The following is a 13,251-nucleotide window of genomic DNA, read 5'->3' as shown; positions in this document are numbered from 1 at the left end:
ATTTTCAATCGATTGTTTTGTGATAAACTGTAATCCAATCGATTGGTTTTTAAGGAAACACGATTTTATAATTCATTACGAACGTCACGGATCAAATATAAACTTTTAATGCATTGGAATGGCCAAAAGTTTTATTACGATCGATGAAAGATCTAATTCGTTATTATTTTTATTTTTGATTGTTAATAAATATAATAGATGATTGATAAAATAAATAATTTATAAAATAAAAAATAATTTTTATAATTAAATAAAATATATAAAATTAATTTATAATTAAAATTAAATGGTCTAAAGATTCTCGGACCATCAAATATTTAGCTCTGAAAGTGGAAACTGGATAGGAGGAGTTAAGTTTCGAAATCGGGTTAAAAGAAAATAAAATACACAATGCATATCCACTAGAAGTAGAAGGTACTAGAATAACCTCGTCAAACACATTCCGAACAACTCACAAGTCAAGCGAGTAAAGAGAGACCCCAGGGTTAGCGCCCACAGTAAGAGAAAACCTTAGAAAACAAAACAACACAACGCGAAGCTTCGCACAGAGCTTGAGTTTGAGTTTGAGTTTGAGTAGCAGTAGTTAGAGTGTGAGTGGAGGAGAAGGAGAAATTGAAAGAGTAATGGACGCTTCGAAGCTGAACCAATTGAAGCATTTCATCGAACAGTGTAAGTCCAATCCTTCCGTCCTCGCCGATCCTTCCCTCTCCTTCTTCCGCGACTACCTCGAAAGGTAAATCCCCCAAAATTCCAATTCTATCCCTCGCTTTCCAATTCAAATTACACACTTAATCACTTACCCTCTGATTGATTCGTTTCTTTGTTTGTCATTCGCTGCAGCCTCGGAGCGAAGCTACCAGCATCTGCTTACTCCAAATCGGTACCGTGTATTATTATTATTATGAATCAACGTTTATTCCATTTCTGTTCTATGAATTTTCCGGAGAAAAATTGAAATCATGGTTTGACATATGAATGCGTGTAGAGAGATGCGGAGAGTGATGATGATTTTGAGGATGCTGGAGACGAGGAACAACCCAAGGTGGATGAAGTAGAAGAGGAGGAAGATGACGAGATTATTGAATCTGATGTTGAGCTCGAGGGTGAAACCGTTGAGCCTGACAATGATCCTCCGCAGAAGGTTTTCTTTTTTTTTTTTTTTTTTTCTTTTAAAATATTATTAATGTCTCTGTTTTTGTTATAATATGTTTGTGACACTGAAGTTAGGGTTTTTAATGAGGTGAATGGGTGTGATGTGATGTTTCAGATGGGAGACGCTTCTGTTGAGGTCACTGAAGAGAATCGTGATGCTGCGCAGTCTGCCAAAGCTAAAGCCATGGAAGCAATTTCTGAAGGTAATTTTCCATTGTGAAATTTGAAGTGGATAATGAGCTCATTTTAATGTATTATTCTGAATAAAATTAAAAAGGATTTTTTTCAAGTTTTTCAACTTCTTAAAAACGACTTATCTAGTTGTTTTATAATAAGTAGAGATCTAGTTAAATATTACATTAAAATAAAATTTCAATTTTGCATCTTGAAAAAGTAATATTTTTCTGAATCTCCTAAAGATCTAGTTAAATATTACATTAAAATAAAATTTCAATTTTGTATCTTGAAAAAGTAATATTTTTATGAATCTCCTAAGTCCAACGATTACACATTATCGTAGCTTTTAAGTGCATTCTCCTATTTAAGTCTGTATTCAATACTGTACACTAGGAAAGCAGGTATTGAAGGATTATTTCATCAACTTGATGAACCAACATTTACAGTGCTCATAATTGCTTGGATAAGAATCCTTTTTGGATCTATTTCATCTTTATTGAGATGGTTCATTGTATAAAGAGAATGTCTTCCATAATCCCATGATCATGGACTTTGTTTGAATCTTAGCTATTATATTAAGAGAGGAAGTATCCATCCATGCATGCATAAATTATCTTCTTCGTAAGATGTTAGTTGATATATAGTGCCGGCTCACCAGCTTAGCTCTTATATTTATAGCAATCTGTTAGATTAGTTAGTTTGTTAGCTGTTAACTTACCATAGTTAGAATTCTGTTAGAGTTGAGTTAGAAAGTTGTAGCTGATTTTAACCCAGAGTTAGTTCTCTTAGATGAACCTGCACTGAACTTATTTTTTGTGATTCTTCATTCTTCTTCAGCAATTAAATCTGCTTCGTTATAACTCCTTTCTCCCTGCCTCTCTTCTCTCACCATTTCTGTTTCTTGGCAACCTTCCACAGCTCAAGTTTTAACATAAGACCTTGTTAACAAACATATCATGGATAGTCACTGCCATGTAGTGCTTTTGTTCTCATCAAAGAGCAACATTTCAAATTTTATTGGTCCAGCAACTGTAGATATAACCCTAGATTATAATGTGGCACCCTCCTAATAAAAGTAGGTTGCAATGGTATTGTTAGACAATGTTACCCTCTTTCCTTGTGGGATGGCAACTCTCTTTCGTTGATCACACCACTTGTGAATTTGACGAACCAAACAATCATGTGAAAAAGAAGGGCAAAAGGAAGCACAAACAACAGGCCTATTTAATGAGGATTGGTCACACTTGCCTAATTCCACAATTTCTAGAATGGATAAAAAATTCTTATCTAGTAAGTTATGTTACGGGTAGTAAATTTGGTAAGTTGCAAAATCTCAAAATAAATCTAACAGTATAATTTCTATATCTCTCAGTGGTCTAAACTTTGAAAAACTATCTAGTGTTATTATGTCTTATATAGCATTGGAAATGTTTATTTCTTTGAGAATTAATCATAGGCTTGTTTGGTAATGCAGCAGTAATCTTAATATCATATCTTTCTAATGCAGGCAAGTTCGAGGAGGCAATTGAGAACTTGACGGAGGCAATCTTGCTTAATCCTACATCTGCCATAATGTATGCCACCAGAGGTATGACTTGGTCCTTTTTACAACATGATCTGTTTGTTTGTTCTTATAAGTATGTGATATCTGTTAATTCTTTTATATATTTGTTGATCATTTACAGCCAGTGTTTACATCAAGATGAAGAAACCAAATGCTGCGATCCGTGATGCAAATGCTGCTTTGCAGGTTATATTCTTTCCGCTTAGTATCACAGATTGATGGACAGAATCATATCCTTACTTGACTTAAAATAGGTCTATGAATGTACTCGGTGAATGTATTTGGAAAATTTATAGTTTCCAAATATACCCAAGTGATTAGTATTAGATATAAGGTGTGGTGGGTTGATTTGCAATTATTTTTTTCTAAATTATTTTGCATGGTACTCCCTTTTGCGTTTCCTTAAAAAATTTTTTGAATGACAGCTGGTTTTGGAAACATTATGAATTTATACTAACATAACACGACATGATTTCCTATTCTACGTACATAATGCATAACCCATATGTTGTCTTTTATTGGCAGTACTTTTACATGCATTATGTTGTATGTATTAAAATTTGTCTTCATTCAGATCAATCCCGATTCTGCTAAAGGCTACAAGTCGCGTGGTATAGCACGGTCAATGCTTGGTCAGTGGGAAGAGGCTGCAAAGGATCTTCATGTGGCTTCAAACATTGATTATGATGAGGAAATAAGTGCTGTACTTAAGAAGGTTTGTTCTGTGGTCCTTTCGTATGAGCTGAATGAGATTTGCTAATCTATTATTTACTTCACCTACAAATAAATATAATAAGATACTCAATTGATTTTAAGAAAATCCCACCTCAATGAGTTTAGAATCACCTCAAGTTAAAAGAAATATCGGACACAGATAAGTTTGATTATGGTTGTTTATATCAGTGAAATACAACATTGATATGGCCTGAATATTCAAATCAATCGAATAATTGAAATGACTTACATTTATAAAAGAGATATCTTAGAATGTAGAACATTGATCCATTAGAAGTTTATAAAACATGAAAATTAGTTTTATCTTGACTAGAAAATAGTTGAATAGGAGATAATGGTTGACATCGTTTATTGTAATTTGAATGCCGTGAATTGTATCAAATCATTTGGGGTATTCTGAATATCTGTCTTATATAAATGGTTGCTTTTGCTTTGGGATCTTATTGCGAATTCTGGATTAGGTGGAACCAAATGCTCACAAGATTGAGGAACACCGACGGAAGTATGAAAGGCTGCACAAGGAAAGAGCGGAGAAAAAACTTGAGCGTGAGAGGCAAAGACGTCGTGCTGAAGCTCAGGTTCTCAATTTTGATATGGATGCATTATTCCATGTATTTTAGTTGCTGGCATGCTGGTAACTTGCTGTCTATCACAAGAAAGGCATGCCATGTTATGTAATCCCATGTAATTTAGCTTTTGGCATTCTGCTAACATACTGTGTATTTTTGTAGGCTGCATATGAGAAGGCTAAGAAGCAAGATCAATCATCTTCCAGTAGAAACCCCGGAGGCATGCCTGGTGGGTTTCCAGGAGGCATGCCGGGAGGCTTCCCAGGAGGGATGCCGGGAGGCTTCCCAGGAGGGATGCCGGGAGGTTTCCCGGGAGGAATGGCAGGTGGAGTGCCTGGAAATGTTGATTTTAGCAAAATCTTGAATGTAAGTATAGCTGGGTATCTGGATATATGTTGTTTATGTAAAGTGCTTAATGAAAAACACTCTTTATGTTCTTGTTCTAATATTAAATGTACATCGACAAATTTCAGGACCCTGAGCTAATGGCGGCATTTAGTGATCCGGAGGTCATGGCTGCACTTCAAGACGGTAATCTTTGGCTTTGACATATATTCTCATTTCTTTTCCTATTAAATTTGTATTTTCGTTTCTTTATATTTGATATGTGTCCAAGCATTTTCTGGATTTCGTAAGTTGCTGGCAGAATTGACCAAACTAAATCTGATGACCATGTAGTTATTTGTAGTAGCTTGAGGAAACTATTGGGTTGCTTCATATGTCATGTTTTGAATATAGATTATGAAGATTTAGATTTTGTCAATTTGTTCATAGAATTGCATATTTGTGAAACATCAAACTTTATTCGAAGACTGGGGATGTGGAATGATGAGGAAGAATAGATGGTGGTTAAACGATGTAGTCATAGACTCACAGGGTCCAGTTAATTTTATCAAGATATCATCATTTCCTTTTCATGTGCCTTTTGACAATTGTGCTCAAAACAAATTAAATCAACTTCTGTTAGTTTTTTTCATTTTGGGGAATGGGGCTTTATCTTCTTTTCCTTTCAATTATATGTATATATTCATTGATGGCAACATTATGTACTTGTTGGATCGATTGCAGTTATGAAGAACCCTGCTAACTTGGCTAAGCATCAGTCAAATCCCAAGGTGGCTCCGGTCATTGCGAAAATGATGAGCAAATTTGGAGGTCCCAATTAAACAACTTCGAACGTGAACATCTTTATCTTATTTTTCAGTCTTTCAGGTCTCTTGTCTTGCATATTTAGTATTTATTTGCGTTTTCATGAATTACATAAATCTCTCGTCATTTGTAAGTACGAGTTTTAAGTTGAGATGTTTATAGCTCTTACTAGTTGTGGTAATTGTCACCAGCACTGTAATTTTTTTTAGAGAATTTGAATGATAAAAGCCGAGATATCTCATTTTTAAGGAAAAAAGTGGGGTTGGGGGATGTGTTAGACGTCGACTTTAGGGCTCCATCTCGTGCCCCCCCTTTTTTTATGAAAAGAAAATAGAAAAAAAAAAAAATTAAGCGTAGTTTTTAACATTTTGTTTCGTATATGAGGAGAAAATGGCAGTAGATACCTAAAGACGTGCGATTTATATGTTTCTGTTTGAATTAAAAGAAGGTAGGAAGAATTAGTCCATACCAAAAGAATTGTTAATCATTTAATAGTAAGAACAAAATGAGAAATATTAAGTAATTAATAATTTTACTTATTTTATAAAAAATATTCATCTGACATTTTTCTAGTTGGAGAGCAGGAGAACCCACGATTACCACCTCAAATTTTAAAGCAGTTTGAAAATCACTCCTAAACAGAAAGCAAATTTTTCAACAAGAAATCTCTAGCGATGTGCTTTTTCAACAAGAAATCTCTAGCGATGTGCATCCTTGTCATGAAGCATTCGACCTAGACATTGTAAAACGAAAGTTATTTATAACATATTGTGATAAGAATAAAATAGTCAAAGTGATGTCCATTAATATGGGCGGTTGTTTTTGTTCTTGATACTAAATTACTCAACTTCTCAATGCAAACTAGAATTAATGAAGTTGAGAATGTAAAACTCTCTTTGCTTATAAATAGAGAAGTGACTCAAAGTGACTCAATGCAAACTAGAATTAATGAAGTTGAGAATGTAAAACTCTTTTTGCCTATAAATAGAGAAGTGACTGAAGAACAATATACATCAATAATAATAATTACTCTTTCTCATATATTGTTCTCTTCTTTCTCTCTTATAATCTCTTATAATAAGTTGCTATATATATATATATATATATATATATATATATATATATATATATATATATATATATATATATATATATATATATATATATATATATTAGTAGACATATATAAATTAGCTTTATTGAGTTAATTATATTGGCTAATATTAATATTAGAGTCTTCTATTTAAACATCTTTATTTTATATTTAGTACACTTTTTATTTATTTTACATCACGTTATCAGCATGAATCTCTAACAAAGTTTTAGGAAGACTTCAGGTAACAAATTTTTATTATGTCAAAATTCTTTCATCTTGAATATAATGTTCTTGATATATCTGAAAATAATTATTTATCATGGATACTAGATGTTAAAATCCATCTTGATTCAATGGATCTTGAAGATACTATTAAGACTAAAAATAATACATCCCAGAAGGATAAAGCCAAGGCCATAATTTTCCTTCATCGTCATCTTGACGTATGATTGAAAAATGAATATCCCACATTAAAAGATCCTGCAGATCTGTGGAAAGACCTTGAAGAAAGGTACAATCATGTGATACTTCCTCAAGCCCGATATGTTAGGGAAAACTTTCTCGACCTTCCATGCCTCGAATGTGCTCCTGCAGTAGCAATCGAGAAAAAGGATTTAAATTTTTTTTTTGAGCTAATTCTTGCCTTCTTGTTGCTGAACGCAACAATGAGCTACTTTTGAGAAATCATGAAACGCGCTCTGCTGGTGCCACCCCATTTTCTGAAGCAAATGCGGCAAATCATAACCCCAGAAGAGGTAAATGTCAAGGCTTTGGTAGCAAAAAAAAAATTAATTATGGAAGGAAAAGAAATTATGTTAACAAGAAAGAATCTCACTAGAAGTAGGATAAAGAAAGAAATACTTGGCAAAGTAAATCAATCGAGGATAAATGCTTCCGTTGTGGTGGAAAGGGTCATTGGTCACGTACCTGTCGTACCCCAAGGCACCTAGTTGATATTTATCAAGCATCCTTAAAAAGGGATGAAAAAGGAAAGGAAACAAATTTTGTTTCAAATGATGAAAATTCCACCACTCATTATGATGTATCTAATTTCTTTAAGGATTCTGAAGGAAATATTGGCTATTTGATCAATGATGGAATAGTTTGATATGTGTATGTGTTTGTTAAGTATTCATGTGAATAATTTTACTGTGTATGTACTTCTACTCATTTTATTATTATTATCATTTGTCTTTGAAGAAAAATGGCAAGGACATATTCTGAAGATATTTTCCTTGCGGATAGTGCAAGTTTGCACACTATTCTTAAAAGTGATATATATATTTTACCCATCTTGTGCCAAAAGAAAAATATGTTAATACTATTATTGGCTCGGGCAATGTGATAGAAGGCTCCGAAAGAGCTATAATTTTGTTTCCTGGAGGAACAAAATTCATAATAAATAATGCACTATTGTCTACCAAGTCTCGAAGAAACTTGTTGAGCTTTAAAGATATTCGCCGAAATGGATATCATATTGAGACTATGAATGAGGGAAATCATGAGTATTTATTTATCACAACTCATGATTCAAATAAGAAAGTTATATTAGAAAAGTTGCCCTCACTTTCATCTAGGTTATATTATACCCAGATTAGTGCAATTGAATCACATGCCATTGTAAACCAGAAGTTTACTAGCCCAAATGAATTCATAACTTGGCATGGTCGATTAGGTCATCTGGGAACAACCATGATGAGGAGAATTATTGAAAACTCCCATGGACATTCACTAAAGAACCAGAAGATTCTTAAAACTAGTGAATTTTGTTGTGCTGCATGTTCTCAAGGGAAGTTAATTTTAAGGCCATCACCAGTAAAGGTTGGATTTGAGTCCCCTGAATTCCTAGAAAGGATTCAAGGTGATATATGTGGACCTATTCATCCACCATGTGGATCTTTTAGATATTTTATGGTCCTGATAGACGCATCTTCGAGATGGTCACATGTGTGCTTATTGTCCTCTCGCAACCTGGCGTTTGCGAGATTACTGGCTCAAATTATGCGATTAAAAGCATAATTTCCAGAAAATCCAATCAAAGCAATTCGTCTTGATAATGCTGGTGAATTTACTTCCCAAGCTTTTGATGCTTATTGTATGGCTAATGGAATAAGTGTTGAACATCCAGTAGCTTATGTTCACACAAAATGGGTTAGCACAATCACTTATTAAACGCCTCCAATTAATTGCTAGACCCTTGCTTATGAGAACAAATCTCCCAACCTCGGTTTGGGGGCTGATGCTACGATTTTAAGAAATTGCACGATCGGCAAAAATTCCTTCCGGCAAGTGCACCGGTTATCGTCAAGTAAAAACTCACAATAGAGTGAGGTCGAATCCCACAAGGATTGGTTGAGTGAGCAATTCGGATTAGAAGTGTGTTCTAGTTGAGCGGAATCAAGATTTAGATGAGAATTGCAGAATGTAAAATTGCATGAATTAAAGAGCGAGAAGCTAAATTGCTGAAATTAAAAAGGGATCGGGGTGATTGCATGAATTTAATTGCAGAATGTAAAGAGAAGTGATAGATCAGAAATGGGGAATTCATTGGGTTTCAGGAGATATTGAGATCTCCGAATCAAACATTTTTTTTTTATCCCTTCCTCAACCAATGCATTCATTGAATTTTGCTTGGCAATCTTATATGATTGGATCCCAATCCCTTGGCTCACCAATTCTCTCTAAAAACAAACAAATTCCCAATCCCTTGGTTTAAATGTTCATAAGAAGAGATGATGCTCGATCACTGATTATACCACACAGTTTCATGAACCACAATTTGGTAGGATTACATGTCACAATATCCATCCAAACCCCAATCCAATTCACTGTGAGAAAGCTTCTCTAGCATGAATCCTCCATTCCTTTCCCAAGGTTCCGAAGGATTCCAATTATGGATAGTTTCTTTCCCAAGACAACTAACCAATGGAATTAGATCGAGAAGCTTTCTAACAAAATTCAAGAGAAAAGATTGAAGAAGAAGATAAAAACTATTATTGATTCATTGAATTACAATAGAGCTCCCTAACCCAATGAAAGGGGGTTTAGTGAGTCATAGCTCTGAATTCAATTACAAAAAGTATGAAAACTAGAAAAAAGTGATCCCCCAAATTCCCCGATTGCCAACCAACTTAAATTCTATCCTATTTATACACTTTCTAAATTGAGCTTCTGTTGTGTTTCTTGGGCTTTGAGGCCTTTCCCTGATTTCCTTTTGCTTTGGGTTTATGATCCATAATCCTGATGAGGCTGCTGATCCAATTCTGTAACATTCATTGAGCCAACTTAGTGATAATCAAGTAATGACACATGACTCAACAATTTGAAATTCCAGACTCATCAATTCTTCAGGCCCAATCCCATAAACCATGATATTCAATTGGGTTTCATACCAGAGTACGTTTAAGTTAATGTTTGTGCTCAAATGCTAACTTAAACTGCAATATCTTTGGCCCAGAAACCTTTTCAATTAGTGGCGTTTAAGTTGCAGTTTAAGCTTAAACTGCAACTTAAACGTTGGACACTCCTGGAGGTGGTATAATTCAAGCACGTTTAAGCTTCAGTTTAAGGTTAAACTGAAGCTTAAACGTGGAAATGGAAGAAGGCAAGTCTGGAGTGTGGAGTTGTCGAACACGTTTAAGCTTCAGTTTAAGGTTAAACTGAAGCTTAAACGTGGAAATGGAAGAAGGCAAGTCTGGAGTGTGGATTGTCGAACACGTTTAAGCTTCAGTTTAAGGTTAAACTGAAGCTTAAACGTGGAAATGAAGAAAGCAACCCTGGAGGAGAATGGTCGAACACGTTTAAGCTCCAGTTTAAGCTTAAACTGGAGCTTAAACGTGGAAATGGCTCCCTGGTGCATTTCTCATTTCTGGCGTTTAACTTCCAGTTTAAGGTTAAACTGGAGGTTAAACGCCACTTTCAGCTTTTCCTCAGCTTTCATGATTTTGGCGTTTAAGCTCTAGTTTAGGCTTAAACTGGAGCTTAAACGCCACTGATAGTTTCCAGCATTATATGGCTTGGTAGTTTGAGTTCCAGTTTAAGCTTAAACTGGAACTTAAACTCCACATGTGATATTCAAGCTTCCTTTATTGATTTTGTTGCTTCCTTGCCTAGCCTCTTCTTCCCTGAAATCATCCAAACAACTGCATCAAAGTCTTGCAAAATTTCATGAGAAATCTTCCATTCATAGCATTCAAGTAATATAACTAAAAACTCATGGAATTTGCATCAAAATCATACTGTTTGGATGGTTCATTGCTTTGTTATTCATTTAACCATTCTTGGTTACTTTAAGCTCAAGAAAATGCATAAAACAACTAAAACTAACAGAAAAATGCTAGTGAAACTAGCCTAAGATGCCTTGGCATCAGGGGCATGCTATTTTACATGTCGCAACACTTATTCGTTTGAGGCTAATGAGTTACCATTAGTTCTCTCCTATGCAATTAGCTTTTGGCCAGCAGCCAAATGTTTCCCATTTAAGAATATTTGGGTGTGCGATATATGTTCCCATTACACCACCTAATCGCACCAAAATGGGCCCCAAAGAAAATTGGGGATATATGTTGGATATGATTCTCCCTCTATAGTGAGGTATCTTGAGATACAAACGGGAGATGTATTTAAAGCCCGATTTGCAGATTATCATTTTGATGAATCAAAATTTTCAACATTAGGGGGAGAGAATAATCTTCCTGAAAAGGCACTTAATTGGAATGCATCATCGTTGATGCATTTAAATCCTCGATCAGGGCAATGTGAACTAGAAGTTCAAAAGATTATACATTTGCAAAGAATAGCAAATGAATTGCCTGATGCATTTTCCGATACAAAGAGGATAACCAAATCTTATATACCAGCGGAAAATGCGCCAATTTGAATTGATGTCCCAGTAGGACAAGCAGCCACTGAAGCAAATTCACGCCAGAAGCGTGGCAGGGCAGAAAAAGCCCCAATTCGAATTGATGTCTCAGTAGGACAAATAGCCACTGAAGCAAATACACGCTAGAAGCGTGGCAGGCTTGTCGGTTCCAAAGATAAAAATCCTCGAAAGAGAAAAGAGGTAAATACTATTCCTGTTGAAAAAGACACAGTAAAGACACCTGCAGTTGTCCAAAATTTTGATATAATTTTAATGCCAGAAGACGTTCAGGTACCTAAAAATTGTGAAAATGATGAGATCTCTATAAATTATGTCTTTACAGGAGAGAAATGGGACCGAAATAAGACAATTGTCAATGAAATATTTGCATATAATATGGCATTAAATATCATGCATGAAAGTAAGGATCTTGAGCTAAGATCAGTCGAAGAATGTCGACAAAGGAATGATTGGCCAAAATGGAAAGCAGCCATGAAGGCTGAATTAGACTCACTTGCAAAACGTGAAGTCTTTGGACCTGTAGTCCATACACCTGAAGATGTAAAACCTGTTGAATACCGATGGGTATTTGTGAGAAAAAGAAATGAGAAAAATGAAGTTGTGCACTACAAAGCCCGACTTGTGGCACAAGGTTTTTCACAAAGGCCCGGTATATTTTATGAAGAAACATATTCCCCTGTAGTGGATGCGATAACATTGCGTTATTTGGTCATTTTATCTGCATATCATAAACTACATATGCATTTAATGGATGTGGTAACAACCTATTTGTACGGCTCATTAGATCGGGATATCTATATGAAAGTCCCTAAAGGACTAAAGATATCTAAACCATCCAGTGAATATTCGAAAGGGTTATACTCAGTTAAATTGCAAAGATCTTTATATGGTCTAAAGCAATCTGAACGAATGTGGTATAATCGTCTTACTGAGTATCTGGCCAAAAAACGGGTTCAAGAATGATGATATCTGCCCCTGTGTTTTCATAAAGAAAACTGCATCTGGATTCATTATTATTGCTGTGTCCGTTGATGATTTAAATATCATTGGAACTCCTGAAGAGATTCCAACAATTATAAAAACTCTAAAGGAAGAGTTTCAGATGAAAGATCTTGGAAAGACTAAATTTTGTCTCGGCCTGCAGATCGAGCATACAAAAAATGGGATCTTTATTCATCAAACAACATACACAGAAAAGATCTTGAAAAGATTTTATATGGATAAGTCACATCCATTAAGTACCCCAATGATTGTAAGATCTTTAGATGTGAAAAAGGATCAATTCCGTCCTAAAGAAGAGAATGAAGATATTGGTCCTGAAGTACCATATCTTAGTGCCATTGGAGCGCTAATGTATCTTGCTAATAATACGCGACCTGACATATCATTCGCGGTGAATTTACTAGCAAGATATAGTTCCTTTCCAACCAGAAGACATTGGAGTGGAATCAAACAAATTTTTCGATATCTTCATGGAATGGTTGATATGGGATTGTTTTATCCCTATGGATCCAAGTCACAACTAGTTGGCTATGCAGATGCCGGATACTTGTCTGATCCACATAAAGGGAGATCTCAAACAGGATATCTGTTCACATATGGTGGTACAGCTATATCATGGAGGTCCACGAAACAGACGATAGCAGCAACCTCCTCTAATCATGCTGAAATACTAGCGATACATGAAGCAAGTCGCGAGTGTTTTTGGCCCAAGAGTTTGATCCAATATATCTTATCATCATGTGGACTGATTGACCATAAGATAAGCTCCAACTGTCCTGTTTGAAGATAATACAGCATGTATTGCTCAACTTAAAGGCAGATATATCAAAGGTGATAGAACAAAGCATATTTCTCCCAAATTCTTCTTCACTCATGATCTTCAAAATCAGGGGACAATTGGTGTCCAACAGATCCGCTCAAGGGA

General features: G+C 35.1%; 1 protein-coding gene across 1 annotated transcript; it reads left to right on the top strand.

The window, feature by feature from the left end:
- The first annotated feature begins 308 nt into the window (after positions 1-308).
- LOC112721984 (FAM10 family protein At4g22670) lies at positions 309-5,712 on the top strand. The gene is made up of 11 exons (XM_025772974.3): positions 309-733; positions 841-880; positions 986-1,141; positions 1,268-1,355; positions 2,837-2,917; positions 3,015-3,079; positions 3,468-3,608; positions 4,090-4,206; positions 4,360-4,563; positions 4,671-4,728; positions 5,266-5,712. Exons 1-11 carry the CDS (start codon positions 624-626, stop codon positions 5,361-5,363), a joined length of 1,158 nt encoding a protein of 385 aa, XP_025628759.1. The 5' UTR covers positions 309-623; the 3' UTR covers positions 5,364-5,712.
- The last annotated feature ends 7,539 nt before the right edge of the window (positions 5,713-13,251 follow it).

Source organism: Arachis hypogaea, chromosome 11 (assembly GCF_003086295.3).
Source record: "Arachis hypogaea cultivar Tifrunner chromosome 11, arahy.Tifrunner.gnm2.J5K5, whole genome shotgun sequence".
Taxonomy (NCBI): Eukaryota; Viridiplantae; Streptophyta; class Magnoliopsida; order Fabales; family Fabaceae; genus Arachis; species Arachis hypogaea.
This window is presented reverse-complemented; position numbering and strand designations above follow the sequence as displayed.